The sequence below is a fragment of the Siphateles boraxobius genome, unplaced genomic scaffold, assembly GCF_051911475.1.
Source record: "Siphateles boraxobius isolate OS27281-9 unplaced genomic scaffold, OSU_SipBor_1 26, whole genome shotgun sequence".
Classification (NCBI taxonomy): domain Eukaryota; kingdom Metazoa; phylum Chordata; class Actinopteri; order Cypriniformes; family Leuciscidae; genus Siphateles; species Siphateles boraxobius.
The window spans coordinates 5,356,606-5,375,662 of record NW_027508876.1 but is presented as its reverse complement, the minus strand read 5'-3'; the positions used below and the strand labels follow the sequence as shown (position 1 = coordinate 5,375,662).

The window sequence follows — 19,057 nt, the reverse complement described above, 5'->3', positions numbered from 1 at the left end:
TCCATGAAGTATCTGAATTGCATTTTAGGTGTATAAGTCATGCTGAAAGCATTTCTTTCAATGCCTTAGATTAACTTAGTAAGGGCAGGGCTAGATAATCAAATTCGTCCGATTTGCTTATTCAGGTGTGGGTTTGGCTGCAATTTGTTGCTTTGAATGTGTACGTGTGCATGTGCCTGTGTGTAATAGAAGTCTTAGCCACAACGAGAAAGTATATAGGGATGTGGTTCTGATTTGCATCTAAAGTGTCAGGTAAAGATCAGTTACATGTTTTTGATTCAATGACAATAATTGACCTTGGGAAGCAGTTATGGCTGGGTATTTTTGCAGTACATCTATTTATAATATGTGAGGTCAAATGGAGCCTAACATGTTTGGAGTAAGTTGCTATTGTTGACTTCTTAAGTTGTGCATATTTATAATGTATATTCATAAAACAATGCTTGTATTTCCTTATCTAATTTACTAATTTATCTTTTTTTGTTGTTGTTGCATCATTTGTAGTAATGCTGTAAATGTGTCTTACAATAAGTCGTTTTCCTCTGTATACTTTGTACTGCTAAGGTTAAACTGAAACATCAACCCGCTCATAGCCTTGTAAATTAGCTCAGGTCTCTTGTCTTTCTTTCCCTGGCGGTCCTGGCTCCTGTTTCCTTACTCTCCTCAAGTTGCTTTGACTTTTGTTCTTTAAAAAGGTGAAATAAGGAGACAAGCCTTACCATAGAGCAAAATGCATTATCTTGTAATGTTTCAGTGTGCTGAGCACTTTCATGAAGTTGCTCTCTGGATGCAAAGCAGGCAGAGATGACATCTGGCCAAAACAGGTATGCAAATGATGGGTGAATTGCATTGCACTACATTTACAATTGCACCACTTTTGTGCACAGTATTTCAGTGCAAAACACTGCACCCGCAATATAGTTTAGCTAGGTGCTAAGCGCTCTAAAATAGTGCTGTGCCAAATTAAAATTAAGTCATTGTCATTATTTTGATGGCAAAACACTTCCTTTCTATGCAAATTAGCCTCATTATGGATTGTACCATATTCACTAAGATCATTGCTATTTGCCTTTTGCTATTATCGCTGTGGTAAAAAAGAATTGTATTAACAAAAGAATACATTCTGTTGTGATGGCTGAAATTATTCAGCAAATTATTTAGATGATCGTTATAATAAAAAGTCAAATCCAGATGTGTTGTAGTACACAATTTTAGCATTTTTACTTGACCTGATTTGCATAAATTCTTTAGTTAACCAGCTTGTGTGTCTAGCGACAATTTTGTTTTGATTTATAATATGGAATATGGACTTAATACATCCTTATGTACCATGGTAATAAGGTACAAAATGAATTCAAACATACATAGCCTACTTCACTTTTGATTGCTTCAAGGTGAGTCTTGCTGCCAAAAATTTAGGGTGGGGGTTCTCATCTCTGGCACTCGAGGTCCACTTTCCTGCAAAGTTTAGCTCCAACCCTAATCAAACACAAATTAACGAGCTAATCAAGGTGTTCAGGATTACTAGAAATGCTGCGTTCACGCCATCTGATAATTATCGTAGTCTCGAGATGACAACATGTGACGTTATATTCAGAGCTGTTCACGTCCTCGGACACTATGGCTCCACCATTAACGCCTAAATTAATCATGGTGTGAACACACCTAAAGATACTGGCAGGTGAGTATGGTAAAGGTTGGAGCTAAACCTTGCAAGAATGTTGACCTTGAGGGCAAGAGTTGAGAACAAAGGTGTTCTGGGAGGTTGCCAGAGTGTGGTAGTTGTTATGGTGTTCTGTGTGGTTGCTTGGTGTTTGCTTAATGGCCCACATGAAAAGAGTCCATTATCATTAATGCCTCAAACCCTGTATGAGAAGCAATAGTGATACTTGCCTTTGCAAGGCCATTTAAAAATGCATACGCTAATGCATCTAATAACCCCTAAGTACCTCAGGTAGGGGAGGTCATGTTACATACTCACACCCAATGTCTTGTAATTTGTGAGTGCTAAGGTGGGCTAGTCTTATCTTTTGGTTTCTCCTGTGTCTCTGTGTGATGGAGTTTTGTAACATACAGAAGCTCAATACATTATTAAACGTGTCTGGAAGTTCCTGGGCTACTATACATTGAGCTGTACGTGTGCTCAGTTACATGCAACGTGGCCTCGCTGTTTAGAAGGCTAATCACTTGGCATAAGTAATCACTGATAATGTCCTATTATGTCCTACCAGGTTTGGTTGTTTTTTAAACTTCTTGGTATAATTTATGCTGTTTTTTACCGAAAGCAGGCATACCAACATGCTCACTTTGACTGCATACTGAAACATATTAACTTAATTGCCACTTTCTACAAATGGGTGCAAAATATGAATGAACTTGAAATTGAGCAAAAGGAACCACTGACAACAAACAAATTTTGCAGGAGTAGGTAATAGGATTGCAGATTTAGCCTAGATTAAAATGTCCCTCAGTAGGGAACTAATTAATTTGGGACCAAGCGTTGGTTTGTGGTGGTTGATAAGCGTATATTTCTGTTTGATCATTTTCTTAACACATTAACTCTGGTAATGATTGACTGGGTTGAGCGAATTATAGAAAAAATACAGCCAGCACTACAATTTGTGTAAAATTAAGAAAATGGAAAGAGATTATTTACTTCCAAATAATGTTGCAATTTTAAGGGATCAACATACATAATCTTTCATTCTAAAGAAAATGGAATGTGTGTCTTTTTTGCTTAAAAAAGTAATGGGGCATTAATTTGCACTCTAGAAAAAATGGCAAAAGTACTGGGTTACGTAAATACTAAACACGGCATGAAAAAGCTTTCTTTGGTGTACAACCCTTAACAAAAGGATAAGGATGCTTCCTAAACTACACTCTGTCTAGGTACTTTCTTTGGGTTAGAGAGGTAGTCCCCCTGGTGTTATATTCTTAGTTGTTCTAACTAGCTTTGGCACCTTTATCAATGAGAATCTAAATGAGGAAAGGCTCATGGCGTAGTCAACTAATTCCTCTTAATCCCAACATATCTTCTGCTGCTTAGCATTGTTTCTGGTGCCAGGCATGGCTTGCTGAGATTAGCTTTAGCTGTGGTTAACTCCTCCACAAGTGTTCACACGGCATGACTGCCTCAACAGAATCAATATGGACTTATTCAACAAAATGTTCATCGACCATTTAAGAAAAGAATGTAAGTGACATGTTGACCTTTTCTGTTTTCATCTTGAAAGTAGGTTTAATTGCGGTTAGAGTAGAGAAAGAGGTGGTTGAACTTTCACCCGGTAGGGTCACAAATGGTGAATCTGTTAGACAGACACTATAATAAGATCAGTGATTATAAACAATACTTACAGAGTGGCAAGTTTGCTTTTAGCTTTTGTGTAGACATAATGTGTTGTTCTTCTTTTAAACTACAATTTCTTAAGTATTTATGCCTGATATTACTAGCATTGCGCCCTAGCGTCTTTTGCTACGTGCAGGTAAACGTATGGCATTTATAAGAGAAGTCACAGATAAATTTGTTTTTATTTCCATTTTATTTTATTTGAATGGAATCCGCAAACAGTGATTGAATGTCATAAAGCTGAGAGTAACACAATGATTCAGAATCATAAGTAATAATAAATATATTTAAATCTAAGCTGTGACTTTGATAATCTGGTTTATTTCTGATAATTTTGTTTTGGCTAGTAGAAGTTCTGAATGGCAGGTAACTTAAAAAATTAGGAGCCATATTGGCTGCTGAGTAAAAAAGTTAATTTCAAACCCTGACTGTTATAACACAGAGGTCTTCAACCCTAGCCCTGAGGACCTACTGTCCTGCAGACTTTAGCTACAATATCCTCTAATCAATGTGCTGAAGCAGGTTGTAAATAAACTTTGCAGGACAGTGGGTCTCCATGAAAAGGGGTGAAGACCTCTATTATAAACAATTCCTCTCATTGCAAGGTAACTTAGCAGGTAACTTTGTTTAAATTAAGATATTTGATTACTTTTTTGAGTGATCAGACATAAGATTTGTTCTTGGTTAGGGTTGGGTATTATTTGAATTTTAATGATTACAATTATGTTTATCGATTCTGATTCTTATTGATTCCTAATTTTGATTCAAATAAAGTTTAAAAAAAAATGCACATTTATTCTAAGTCTTATTGCAAAGCATTTCATTGTAGCTGATACCATGAACAAAAATCAACAAGCTAAAGAACACTACACAAGGAACTTTTCCCTATGGTTTAAAAATACCATAGCAAAAACTACTAGCCTAACTAATATACATTTCAACTATTATTATTTAAGTAAACACTTAAAAAAGAACAAATTAAAAAATGAGCAATTGCACAAATAAATACAACTAAACAAAGATACAAGTGAAATAAACAGTGTTTTAAAGTAACACTATGTAGTTTTTCAACCTTCATAATATATTTCCAAGACCCTTGTGATGGTACATCGACTTAAAATAGGTTAAATGACACGTCTGCCATAGCCTAACGTGGTCTGTATCGCTTTTACTGGGTTTCGGGTAGTTACCTAGGCACAAAAAGAACTAAAGAATTCGACTGCTTTACGGCATACATAGTTTTTCTTCGTTTTTGATGTCTTTCATAAAATTATGATTCATACTCTACCTAGTCTGTGGCCATTGTTGATTCCAAAGCCGGTGCTGAATAAACAGCGAGCGTGCGCGTGCAACAGTAGGCTGTGGTAGGCTAAATTATTTACAACAGCGGTAATGGACAATTCCGCTTCCAACCTGTAGGGCGACCGCAGAGGAAAAGTTCCTTGGTGTTGCTTTAAGATTTTCAGGTATTCAGATGCAGAAACTTTAATCAAATGTAAAATAACACTGCTCTTTATTAATAAAATATACATTATATAATTACAAAAATTATTCAGGCAAGAACAGCAAGTGAATTTTATCTTTTTCTTTTGTTGTTTGATTGGAGTTATTATAGAGATGGCAGCAGGAATATTAAGCTGCTGTTACTTTAAGAGCTGCACGGATCCAATATACTGTTACACATGTTTTCTTTGTCCGAAAATGTAGGCAGCTGACTTGTTGTTTGTGTACGAAGGTACCTCACGAAACTCATTTCGGACAGACTTCTTAGGCAGTGTAACGGTTTAATGATCTACAGTAAAATAGAGCGAGCTTTGGTGAAAACTAAGAGAATATTTATTGACTACAATAGTGATTTCTCGCTAGAAATGACATCATAAGTGGAAAATGTTTATCAAAGATTTACATTTACACACAAACTCACCACAGCCGGAACTTTCAGATGCCATTTTTATTTTTCTAACTGTCACAGAATAGAAAGCTCTGGATTGTGGGATATCAAAGGCAGTGAAGGATACAGCTATGCTGTCTTCAAAAATCATTCAGATGAAGGTATCTCAGGAGACAGAACATGAAACTAACATTGCATTCAGACATGCCCTGATGCCTTCCGATCTTGTAATGCGTCCTCCGAAGCATTTATCAGTTTTCAGACGCAGAGCAAATGTGTGCGCAGCACAAAAAACAGCGCACAAGAATTTTTGTGCTTGAATGGTTCAAAATCAAATTAAAATCACTCTGTGAGTGCACTTTGCATCTGTGTGCAGCACAGAAAACAGAATGCGGGTCTTCTTGCGTTTGGAAATTTGGAACCGGTTCTAAAATGGAACCGGTTCTCAATATCCAACCTGGTGAGAGGTGTCCAATCCTGCTCTTGGAGACCATTTTTACTGCAGAGTTTAGCTCCAACACACCTGCCTAGGAGTCTCTAGTTATCCTGAAGATCTTGATTAGCTGGTTTATGTGTGTTTAATTAGGGATAGAACTAAACTTTGTTCGAAAAATAAAATAGCAACATTTGCATTGAACAAAGGACCTCCGAGTCATATCAAGAGACCAGAATGGATGTGAGCTCTTTTGATTTAGGCCAGTGATCAACCACCTACCAGAGACCCAGAAAACCTCAGCCACAGCATAGCAACACCCTGCCAACTACCCAGAATACTCTAGCATTTTGCTTTGCACAGGCAAAACGACTAATGTTTTCTTCAGAACATGCATAACTCTGCAACTGGGTTTCTGTCAAAGTTTTTGCATTGTGACAAATAAAATGTAATAATTTATTTCACTAAGTCATAGTTTTTGAGGAGGACAGGCAGTTTTTGTTGAGTTACTGTACCTCAACATAATGATGGCTTTGAAGGAGCATAACGTCTTGCCCTTTGGTAAACTGGCTCACTGCACCCTCAGATCTTTCAACCTTTCTCAGACATTGTTTTTTGAAAAGGTATTCACAAATTCTTATATCAAAAAACCCTTGAGACATACATTTAACCAAAACATTTTAGTCCAAAACAAGTTTTCCATCCTCAATAAGAGGCAAAAAAAGCCAACAGCTTTTGCAAAAGTCTGAGGAATATGTTAAGTCAGACATGATAAAGGGTGTTCAATTTTGCTAAGTAGGACATGTTACTAATCTATATATTTTTGTTAATCCTGGAGTAACTTTACTGTCAAACAGAAATAGCCCTAGCTGTCGAAAGACTAACTAAGCCCATACAATATGTATTTTTCATGCAGGGGCTTTTACTCATCTTATCTTGCCCATACAGGCGTCACAAGTGACAAATCAACTTCTGTGTTAACCACTATAAGTCAAATGGAAAAACAGTGAGTGGGCTGTCTATAACTGCAAAAAAAAAAAAAAACATTTGGCTCAAGACTCGATATGTGCTCTTTCTCCTCAGGAGATCGTTCGGGAAGATGTTTCCTCGCTCAGGGAAATCCATCGTCTTTGACAGCTTTCCAGATCCATCTGATACCTGGGAGATCATTGAGACTATTGGGAAAGGGACTTATGGGAAAGTTTATAAAGTGCTTAACAGAGTCAATGGCAGCAAAGCCGCCGTCAAAATATTGGATCCAATCCATGTGAGTAAAACCCTACTAGATAAAACGTGTATGTGGTGTGTGTTTTTAGGTCATAAAGAGAGACAGAGTCTCTCCATTTTTAAACACAGAGAAAATTCAAGGGCATATTTGCACAGAAGGGCAGAGTCATTAAGGGGAGGGTAATTTTGGACCCTTCAAGTTCAATCAGTTCACATTTGTGTGCATCTGTATGCATGCTTTTGCTCATTTGTTTGTACCTGAGAGAGTGTGTCTGCCTTAAGAGAGGCCTGCAGGCAATTCCACTCGCCACTGTCATATAAGAACAGAACATCTATATCCTGCAGATAATGACCAAAGGCTCTCTGTGTCTCTGTCCTGCTCGTTATTTCTCCAGCCAGACACTCTTTCTTTTAGTGATTGGACAAATAAAAGGACCTCTAACAGCATATACCCAGACTAATCATCATGAGATGGCTTTTCAGAAGATGTGCAATTTGTGTTAATTTACCTTTCTCCAATTCACCCTTTCAAAGTCCTGAAAGGAAGCTTGGAAGTATTTCAATGGACCTTCGGCTGCCAGTATATTTAAAATCACTCATCTAGATCAAATAAATCTTGGCTTAATTTAATAGACTGCAGCTGCCATAGCCATTGTACCTCGGATATTCACAAATATTAATTTGCACTGCTTTCAAACTGCAGGAAATGCTGTAATCATAATAGATATATGGAGCATTGTTGAAGCCAAAAGGCATCACAGAAAAGACCTGTGTACCATATCCATTAAAACGCTACCCTAAGAGGTTGTTTTTCCTCAGGCTCAATCAGTAAACAGTTATTTTCCGATGTTGGTCCAAAAACCTTGAAGGACGTGGAAGCCAACAAATATTATTTCAGTCTGTGCCTCATGTGTAGTTCACTGCTGTGGGGCTTTGTTAATGCTGACATTTTATTGCCTTTCTGGCTTCGCTAAATTCAATAGATAAAATCAATAGGAAAAAAATATTTTTTTGCATCAGTGCCTCCATTTGTGTTGAATAGTTAAAGAAGAGTCTTTGATCACTCAAAAGTGAAAATTGACGTTTCTTTTCTTTTTTGTTCTTAAAAGAAAAGTTACACCAAAAATGAAATTGTCAATCTGTCAATGGAATTCTGTCATTATTTATTCACTGTCATGGTATACCAAAATAATATTCCTGTTTTCCTTACAATAAATTAGAATTTTACATTTAGAAATATAGCAACCTGTTTAATAAACATTTACAATGGCTCGCCCTTACTTTAAAACAGCAAAGAGTGCCATCAATTCAATTCATCTGTTTATTTCAGGATATTGATGAGGAAATTGAAGCTGAATATAACATCCTAAAAGCTCTCTCAGACCATCCCAATGTCGTCAAGTTCTTTGGAATGTTCTACAGGAAGGATGTCAAGAACGGGGACCAGCTTTGGCTAGTGCTAGAGGTAAAGTTCAATTCTATGTCATGTATTTGCATCTCATTTATTGTTTGCAGCAGGAACACATGCAAATGCTAATGTTTTGGTCATCATAGCAAAGTTGTGTACTGCATGCTATATCATTATCACATGATGGATTTATTGCTGCCATTGCAGTGTGGGCTAATGGGATATGTATAGCAGTGAAAATCTGTTTATAGAGGATTAGCAAAATATGCTGCTAATAAAAGGTAATTCGTTTCAACGCCTCTGTAAATGTAGGAGCACATTTAAATTAGAACATACAGAACATTTCTTAAAGCTGTGAAATGGAAGTTTTTAGAGGACAATTTAAGATATTGTCATTTTTAAAATCACATTAGGCCCACATGGCCTTTTGTCTTGTTTGACTGCTTGAGAACACACAGGTTTGAAGGAAATGGGATGAGTGTTACATAAGAGACTTTAGTCTCAGTAGGTCTGGATAGAGTTTTTGTGGCAGGACAGGTATGGGAGGGTGAAGATGACTGCTAATGTGGGCCGGCTGTGTCCTGCTAAGATGAGCAGGTTCAGATACCAATTCTGCATTTAGACGCACTGGTTTTAGCTGGAAATAGATGGTCTACCACTGTCATGGGTCTCACTGTACTAACAAGTGATGTCACTTTATATTGCACTGTACTGTAACTATTGTTGAGTACTGCTCATTAGTTATGCCTTTCGGCAGTAATTATTCAGAAAAATAAGCCTATGTAAGTTGTATTGAATTTGCAAAAGTTACAAGTGTGTTATTACAGCTGAATCATACAGTAATTAGAATGTGCCAGTACATGAACATAATATTATGTACACCATATTTAATGTTTATTAATTGTATTCTCGAATTCAATATGTTGTATAATCAGTTTTACATTTTTAATAGCCACACAACTCCTTGTATGGTTATGCACAAAAACAGCTATCATTTCATTTTTAAAGTTTCATTTTACCAAATTGCAGAAGTGCCATAATGCTTAATACTGTACAACATATCAATATTCTTAAATTGTGAACTGCTTTATTCTTCCAATATTCTTTAGGCATGTTTTAAAAATTAAAGTCTATTATTGTTGGATTTTCATAAAAGCACCATGAAACAGTAATGGTAATACCATGTTAGTCAAATGGTATCCAATACCATGATATTTCCATAAGACTCCAAGGTACTTCAAATAGAATTCCATGATATTATCATGGTACATATCCAAACATAGGTAGTGTTGGGAGTATACTTGTTTGGGTATGGTGGTGTCACATGTATGTTGGTTTCATTGTATTTTGGTTTGGTTTAGTTCTAGTTTCTGTTTCCTTTGTTCTCATTTCCCTACCACTCGTTAATTTGGTGTCTAATGCACACCTTTTCCCTGTTCTTAGGCTCCCTTGTGTATTTAAGCCCTTGGTTAGTGTTAACGTTTTGTTATAGCGTGTAGTGTTTTGTTTCCCTCAGTGTTTATTAAAAGTCAGTTTAATTATCCTTCTGAGTGCTCACTTGGATTGCTGCAGCTTAACCGTGACAGGTGGGTCTCACCCCCTGTATATTAAGGCTTAAAGGAAGTCGGAAGGAATAGTTTGGACCCCAAAACTTACATCAGCTTCAACTGTACACACGTTTTTACAGCATTTTTTCAGGCCAATATTTGATCATTTTCAAATTTCAACATTAGACAAAAACAGTTAAGGGAAGTTATTCCAGAATATTCTGTGTTTTTTTTCAAATACTTTTAAGTGAATTTTGAGTAATTATTGGCTTATTTGCTATCATTAAATTACCTAAACCAGTATCAGCCACTCTGTCTAGATATCAGTATCACATCAACCACTAATTTGTTGTAAGGATCAATTCATTTGCAGTTCGTTTTCAAAATTGTGATTTAAATGTACAGATTTAGAAGGAATTTTCTCTGTGAGAAATGTTGCTTGTGTCCCTGATTTGTGCTTTCTATCTGAGACATTTATAAATCCTCTAGTTCCCTGAAGCCATGGCGCTTAACCTGTGCTGAGCAGAACATTTCCAACACGCTGTGCCCTGAACATCTCCTCCACTTATCTTTGTTTTCTGATGATCACAGTGCAAATAGACCTTTCTGAGACCTTTTGTTGACTATAGAGAGGTTCAGAAATCACACAATCATATGCCAGTCAGTTTTATATATTATATTTTTTAAGCATCAATATAGTTACCTTGGGGTAACAGGCTTTTTTTTCCTGTTTTTGCACAGCTGAATTCACTCTTGGTCTGTGTTTAATATATATTAGACCTGCCTGGAGGGATTAACTCATGTTCATTTGGTGTCAGAATTTACCTCAGTCTCAGTGTGGTATAAGTAGAGTTAAAAATAAACTTCTAAATTTCTGTTCAGTAGTCGCTATGTAACTAACAGAAGACACAGTTTTGAAATTGTGGTGATTTTAATTAAGTGATAAAAAGCAGTTGCAAATGCTGTACAAAATACACATACCCTACTCATCTTTGCACCAATAAAATGTGCAACACTTTGTTTTACTACCAAATTATATGTAATATCTAACTAATTTAATTTGTGGAATGTTTTGACATCTTGCGATTTCGGGTCACGCGAGTTCCCGAACATAATGCATGATTATGATTACCGCTCTGAAGTGGTATTCGAGATAGTGTGGTTTTAGTGTGCATTAAGGGCACTTGGAACTGCCTTGCTCACTTACTTCCTGTCGCAGCCAAGACCTCAAGTGTGGGTATTTGGACGGGGAGTTAACAAGTCCCACATAGTTCTGTAACCTTCTGAGACAGTTCTTGGGTAGAAATAAAAATGTGGATATACCTGCCCATACCGTAGTATAAAGTTGTTTTACTAATGTCAGGAATCACAAAGCTTTCCTCATATGTAAAAAAGCATGTAAAATCTGGTATTAACATTAAAGTGAATTAAAATCCACCCCCACAAAAAAAAAAAAAAAAAAATTTTAAATGCTAAAACAATAAATTTACTGTTTTAAATAATGAAAAAGGCTCAGAAAGCACAGTGAAAGCTCTGGTATTACTTTATGGTTTGACATTTAGAAATTCTTAAATGTGTCTTACTGTTTGAGGCCACTGTACAAAAAAAATAATATCATGTTTATAAAGTGCTTAGATATTTCTGCATAGCCGTATCGAAATTCTATTTTTGATGGAAATGTAAAAGCATGGCAAGTCACACTTTCCCTGAAGAAACCACATTCTGTTGTATCAATATGGACGTAAACACAGTTACCACAAATTACAAAAGCAGTTTTCTTCTTTTGCAAGGCGTATTAGAGGAAAGGATTTTTTTTTCTATTTTCTGTTTTCCGTGTTTCCCTAAAGAGCTTTGCATTTCTGTATGCAAACTCCTGCATGCAAAATCCACAATCAGCAATCCAAATGTGGAAGTTAATCCCCAGGCTGGAATCATAGTCGAGTATTGAAGCGTTCAGCAGTCGAGATGTTAAATTGCCATGGTTACAGTCGTCCCCTCTGAACTGTCATTTTCTGTATTTCAGTATGATCTGGGAAGAAGGCTCCTCCACATTGAGTGACCCCTGATTACAGAGAGGACTTGCACAAATTGTGTCCTCCACTTTGCGGGCTGCTCATCAAGCCTGGTGCTTGTTCTGCCTTTCCTTTGTGTTGTGGCTTGTAATTATGGGTATAGAGGGGGCTGCTTTCATCTGTACTCATCGGTTTCTCGTCGTATAAGGGGCCGACTCCGCTCCGTCATATTAAAACTTCAAAGATATCAGAAGTGATCTCTATTCAGTTTTGTTCAAGTTGGCTTATAGGTTCCAGTTGGTGGTTAATGGCTGGGAAAGGACTAATGACAGCAGTTGTAGTTTCACATTAAACAGTATGTCTCTGTGCCACTGTTATTGAAGGATTTCATTTATTTCTTTTCAAATGCATGGTCTTTTTTGTAGATATGCAGTTTGTAAAAGCTTTCTTGATGAAGTGAATTTATTGACTGGATTGGAGAATATCAATATAAAATGGTGCTTGCATCATTGCTTAAAAAAGTTATTTGCAATATGATTCTATTGATTTATATTATGTATATGGCGAACATGAAATGGCAATGAGCAAACTTTATAGGAAAAGTTATCAGTTACATTTTATTTTTAATTAATATTTTCATTCAGCAAGGACACACTGAATTGATCAAAAGTGACAAAGACTTTTTCATTATTACAAAAAATTATTTTTTATTAAATGTTCTTTTCAGCTTTCTAGTTTGATGATTTCCACAAAAATATGAAGCAGCTGTTTTCAACATTGATAATAATAAAAAATGTTATGAGCAGCAAATCAGCATATTATAATGATGTCTGAAGGATAATGTGAATACTTCTTTCAAAAGCATTAAAAATCATTACTGACCTTAAACTTGTGAACAATATGTGTATGTGGGTTCACTTTGGATATGAGGTGAATTATTCATATATGTGTTTTGCCCTCTCAGTTATTTTCAGTGAAAGTAACCCACATTTATAAGGGGTTTATTTATGAAGTGGTTATTATTTCACATGTACTTTAAATCCAGCTCATTGATGCTATATATTATATCAGTATAGCTATATATAAATATTAGTATGCCTCATCCAGACAAACTCACATTTATACATTTCCTTACCCTCTGACACAATGCTTAGGTGTTGTAGGTGATCGCCAGGGTGTTGTAATGCAATGTTCTGAGTATTTTTATGTTGAAATGCTACTACAGATCATTTTTATTACAACATTAACACATTGTGCTTACACCAACGGTTCAAAATGTGCAATGCTGTTTATTTTCACTCATTCCCTTAATATAGTTAAGGTTTTTGGCCTTGATTCTTGTATATTATGGCTGGTTCTCCTTTGAAACGAAGCCCTTTTCGAACTATGTCTTATGTGTCTAGCTTGTGCCCGTCATCAATTCACAATGAATTTAAAATGACATTGTTTGTTAGGGCTTTTTCATTAAACGCTGAGAGAAAGCAGACACCTAGCTCATTATTTGAGTGTAAATGATAAGGTTGTTCAGACAAAAGAGGTGTTTTCTTCTTGAAAGGTGTGAGGGCCACACACACATTAACTCAAAGAAAGCTACTGTTCCCTTTCCTTGTCACTCCGAGTTACGTCGGATGACGACGAATGGGGTTTCACTTAGAAGCCTATCAACTTCGAGTATTACAAAACGAGCCAATGGCAAAGAAATGCCATGGGTCTACGGAATTTGCATAGCGTATCTCCGCCCTACCTCGTGGGTATAAAAGGAAGACGCTGGCAACATGCAGATATGTTTTCGCTTTGGAGCCAAGTTAATCCTTCGTTCCACAAGCCATCTCTGAACTGTCAGCTTTACAGACGAGCGAGATTCTCTGGTGTTGGTGTGACGGCGATCTCCCGCCGAGCGCGCACTTCCTGCTTATCTTTGCAGTGAGTGTGTTTCTCCCCGGGGCGCTTCAACACTCTCAGAGTTTCTTTTCTCTCACAAAAGAGCTTGCAAGTGGCACGTCTTTTTAAAGATGCATCGCCCGTGCACTTCTGGTTGCGGTAGACTCGTGGCCGACTTTGATGGGCACGAGCGCTGCATAGTGTGTTTGGGCATTGATCACGCTAGAAAATCATTACGATCAAGACTCAGTGATCTCCCAAGAGTGAGGGTCCCCTCATCCACACCCTGATCTAGCGCCTCCACGAGAGGTTCTACTTCGGCTGGTGGCCAGGGCGATCTGAGGGTGACGGTTTGGAACAAAGCGCCGACTATCCGTCCGTGCCCAGCCGCACCCTCTCCAATGTTGCAAGCCGCGAGTGTTCAGGGGATTTCCGCGGGACCATCTTCTGATGCCCCGCGGATTTCCTTTGGCGCTCCAGAGGAGGACACTATGTCTATCGCAGCATCACAAGGTGGGTCTGATTCTTCTGGAAGTGAAGACTCGTCACAGCTGCCACCTTCCGGTGTGCATACGGCTGTGCTCGAGTCCGATCCGGAGATGACGGCCATGCTTTCCCGGGCCGCCGTGAGCATCGGTTTAGAGTGGACCCCTCCACCCTGTCCCGAGCGCTCGCGGTTGGATGATTGGTACTTGGGTAAGGCCGCGGACCCCCGTCCGCGTCAAACCCCAATACCTTTTTTCCTGGACGTGCATGATGAGATCTCGAAGTCCTGGAAGACCCCCATGTCTTCCCGTGACCGCTCGTTGATCTCATCCGCCTTTCCACCCCTCGATTAGGCGGCTGCCCGTGGGTACACTGGGCTCCCCCCGGTTGAACGCTCTGTTGCGATGCAACTGTGTCCTCAGAGCGCTTCTTCTCATGGTGAGCCTAAGCACCCATCCAAAGCCTGTAGATATTCGTCTACGCTAGTGGCGAAGTCTTACAGAGCGGCGGGACAGGCAGCTACCTCTTTGCATGCCATGGCCATTCTGCAGGTCTACCAGGCCCAGATGCTCAGGGACATGCACAAGGGTAGGACAGACCCAAGGCTCTTCAATGAGCTGTGCGCCGCCACCGACCTTGCTCTCCGAGCAATGAAGGTGACCGCACGCTCCCTGGGTTTGGTGATGTCCACAGCCGTGGTCCAGGAGGGACATCTCTGGCTGAACATCGCTGATATGTGGGATGCCGAGCGGTCCCGCCTGCTTGACACCCCCTTATCACAGGCCAGCCTTTTCGGCGGTGCAGTCGAGGACTTTGCCCAACAGTTCTCGACTGCGCAGAAACAGACTGAGGCTATCAAGAACATTTTGCCCCGACGGCCCGCTGCTGCCTCCACCCAGCCGACCGGGCAGAATACTCTGTCTGTTCGCCGCCAAGGGCGCCCTTCCCTGGTCTCCTCTGTCAGGACGCGGTCAATGACTATGCCCCGACACTGGGCCGCTATGCCGTCCACGTCCGGGACAGTCATTCCGCCAGTCTGTGGTTCACATGACCCCACTGGTACAGTTCTTGGGAGCCTGGCTAGAGCTTCCCAACCTGTGCCACTGTGTCGCACAAACGATCAGGCTCGGCTACGCGATTCAGTTCGCGCGGTCTCCTCCCCGCTTCAGGGGAGTCCGCTCCACTTTGGTCGGTGGCAATGCCTCTATCATGAGAGCGGAGGTTGCTACCCTGCTGGCGTAGGGTGCGATGGAGACTGTCCCTCCAGCCGAAATGAGGTCCGGCTTCTACAGTCCGTACTTCATTGTCCCGAAAAAAAACGGTGGGTTACGGCCAATCCTGGACCTGCGCGTGCTGAACCGCTCCCTTCACAGGCTGCCGTTCAAGATGCTCACGGCCAAGCGCATTTTCGAATGTATACGGCCCCAGGATTGGTTTGCAGTGATCGACCTGAAGGATGCCTTCTTTCATGTCTCCATTCTCCCTCGACACAGACCGTTCCTGCGTTTTGCTTTCAAGGGGCAGGCATATCAGTACGCGGTTCTCCCATTCGGGTTAGCCCTGTCTCCTCGCGTCTTCACAAAGGTCGTCAAGGCAGCCCTTGTTCCCCTTCGGCTGATCCTAGCTCACTCTTGAGATCAGGTTTGCGAACACAGGGATCTAGTGCTCCGGCACCTAGCCCGTCTGGGCCTTCGGGTCAACTGGGAGAAGAGCAAACTCTGCCCCGTGCAGAGGATCTCTCTTCTCGGTATGGAAATCGACTCGGTCGCCATGTCCGCGCAGCTTACGAGCGAGCGCGCGCAGTCACTGCTCACTTGCCTGAGAAAGTTCGAGGGCAAGAATGCAGTTCCACTGAAATTATTTCATTGGGTCCTGGGGCATATGGCTTCTGCAGCCGCGGCAACGCCGGTCGGATTGCTTCATATGAGACCGCTTCAGCTTTGGCTTCGTGACCGAGTCCCGAGGTGGGCATGGCAACAGGGTTTGAGTACCCTACCACCAGCGGTGGTGGCTACCATCACTTCCGCTAGAGCTTCGTCCACGAGACATCTATATGCGTCGAAGTGGAACCTCTTCGTCAACTGGTGCTCTTCTCACCAAGAAGACCCCCGGAGATGTTCGATCAGTGTCGTGCTTTCCTTCCTACAAGATGGGTTGGAGCGAAGGCTGTGTCCCTCCACCCTACAAGTCTATGTCGCCGCCATTGCCTTTCAGCATGACTTTGTTGAAGGTAAGTCTTTGGGAAAGGAACGACCTGATCGTCAGGTTCCTGAGAGGGGCAAGGAGACTGAATCCTCCTCGCCCTCCTCTCGTTCCCTCTTGGGACCTCTCAGTGGTGTTAAGTGCCCTGCAGAATGCTTCCTTTGAGCCTCTGCAATCAGTTGAGCTTAAGTTCCTGTCAATGAAGACAGCGCTCCTGGTTGCACTGGCCTCCATCAAGAGGATAGGGGACCTGCACGTATTCTCCGTTGACGAAGCGTGCCTGGAATTCGGGCCGGCTTACCTCTCACGTGATCCTGAGACCCTGGCCTGGATATGTGCCCAAGGTTCCTACCACTCCCTTCCGGGACCAGGTTGTGAACCTGCAAGCGCTGCCCCTGGAGGAGGCAGACCCAGCCTTGGCACTGCTCTGTCCAGTACGCGCCCTCCGCGCCTATGTAGACAGAACGCAGTGTTTCAGGACCTCAGACCAGCTCTTTGTCTGTTATGGTGGGAAGCTGAAGGGAAAGGCTCTCTCAAAGCAGAGGTTGTCTCACTGGATAGTGGACACCATTGCTTTGGCTTACCAGCAGCAAGGTCGACCGTGCCCCCTTGGTGTGACTGCCCACTCCACCCGGAGTGTGGCGTCCTCTTGGGCTCTAGCGCATGGTGCCTCGCTGACAGACATCTGCAGAGCTGCAGGCTGGGCGACACCGAACACATTCGCCAGATTCTACAATCTCCGAGTGGAGCCAGTGTCCTCTCATGTACTCGCTTCAACCAGCTAGTACTGGACCCGCTCAGGTGTCTTCGCTTGCTCGCCATTCCACTCCACTGACTGGATTCCCCGAAAGCCCTGAGTTCCTCCAGCACTCCTGACGTCGGTGCCAGTGTCTATTGCCTGCGCGTCGGCTAGGTGCCTCCCGTGTGCATGGTCCCTCCCCTGAGCGACCCCCACATGTGTATTTCCACGGTAAGCCTCTCTTAGCATGTGTCTTTCCCTTGGCAGCCACCTTGCCACCCCTGGGGTTGAAATATTCCACCTGCGGCTGGACACCCTAGTGTTTTCCATATGCATCCTTCGGGTCATATGTGTATTCTCTAAGTCCCCCCCTCTGGGTTGGCAATAATTGCATTTCCCCTAAACCTTGGGATATGCTCCCCAGTGTACCTTGGTATTCCTGTGCTAAATAGGAGTCCTTCGTCCGTGCCAGTCTCACCACAGGGATCTCAGATTTACGCAGGGCAATGGAAGCAGCCGAGAAGGTGGCGTGATTAGACTGGTAACCCCATTCGTCGTCATCCGACGTAACTCGTCTCAGTTACGTATGTAAACCTCGTTCCCTGAGTAGGGAACGGAGACGTTACGTCTTCCTGCCACTTTCTGCTGTACCGCGGGGATCGCCTGAAGCTCAGTCTTGGCTCCTCAGCGAAGAAACATCTGCATGTTGCCAGCGTCTTCCTTTTATACCCACGAGGTAGGGCGGAGATACGCTATGCAAATTCCGCAGACCCTTGGCATTTCTTTGCCATTGGCTCGTTTTGTAATACTCAAAGTTGATAGGCTTCTAAGCGACACCCCATTCGTCGTCATCCGACATAACGTCTCCGTTCCCTACTCAGGGAACGAGGGTTACATACGTAACCGAGACGATTTGATAATTTGCTGCACTTAACGAAAAATTCAGTTAAAATAAAATATATTTAAGGTCAGAAGCTCCAGGTGTGTTACTAGCAAGTAACTAATACTGTTTTGAGAACTTGAGAGTGGATACCTGCAAATCAAAGGTCTAGATTGTTTTTTTAAAGCCCATGTTAAGACTTTGAAAGGCATTAGCCATGCTGGCAGTGGGAGGATGGCAGAATTAGTCAAGTCTTTTCATCCATAGCCTATGTGAGGAATTATGTTGATGACTCGTCAGTAGATGACATTAATAGCATGTTCACCACAGCCTGAGGTAATCCCGAGTGATATGGTCTAAAAATAACTTAATATCAGGAAGAAATTAAAACAAAAAGGACTTATGATTTTGTCATGTCCTTCCAAACCCATATGGCTTTATTTTTTCAGTGGAGCACAAAAAGCGATGGACGTTCATGCTTATCTTTTCCAAACAGTTAAAGTGAATAGGAGCTCAAAAAATAATCATAAAAAAATAGTCCATACAACTCATGCACTAAATTCCCAGTCTTTTGAACCATAGCTTTATATAAAGAATGAACTAAAATTGAGCAGCAAGAAGGTCCCCGGAAAACACTATGCTATAGCGTATATACCATAGACTGTAAAAAAATATGGACGTAGTGTCCGTGACGTCACCTGTAGGTTTCTGAAGAGTATTTTTGAGGTGGAGCCATCCGCCACCATCTTGGCAGTGCATCACTCCCGGATAAATGAAAATGGGCAAAGAGGCGGGATTAGCTGAGGTGACGTGACAGCTAACAGACACCAGACTAGTAGTGACAGCAGCAGCAATCCACCTGTCACTCAAGTGGCCACACCCTTAATTATGCAGAACTTTAAGGCTTAATATAATTTAAACGGAGTTATAAAAAATGTCACCCCCTTTACAGCTGTCACGAAGGGCAAAATGAACAAAAAACACTTTTTGTACCAGGCTGTTTAC

General features: G+C 41.1%; 1 protein-coding gene across 7 annotated transcripts in view; it reads left to right on the top strand.

Annotated features, from left to right (window-relative positions):
- Window positions 1-19,057, top strand: part of myo3a (myosin IIIA) — a 145,833-nt gene that overhangs the window by 58,695 nt on the left and 68,081 nt on the right. For 3 of the 7 annotated variants that reach the window (XM_077244185.1, XM_077244183.1, XM_077244181.1), the window contains 2 exons: window positions 6,754-6,937; window positions 8,228-8,362. In XM_077244185.1, the coding sequence (XP_077100300.1) occupies window positions 6,754-6,937; window positions 8,228-8,362 (319 nt within the window). Of the gene's footprint in view, window positions 1-754; window positions 825-3,067; window positions 3,194-6,753; window positions 6,938-8,227; window positions 8,363-19,057 lie in introns of those variants that run through there. The other 4 variants (XM_077244182.1, XM_077244179.1, XM_077244184.1 and 1 more) reach the window with 3 other exon arrangements.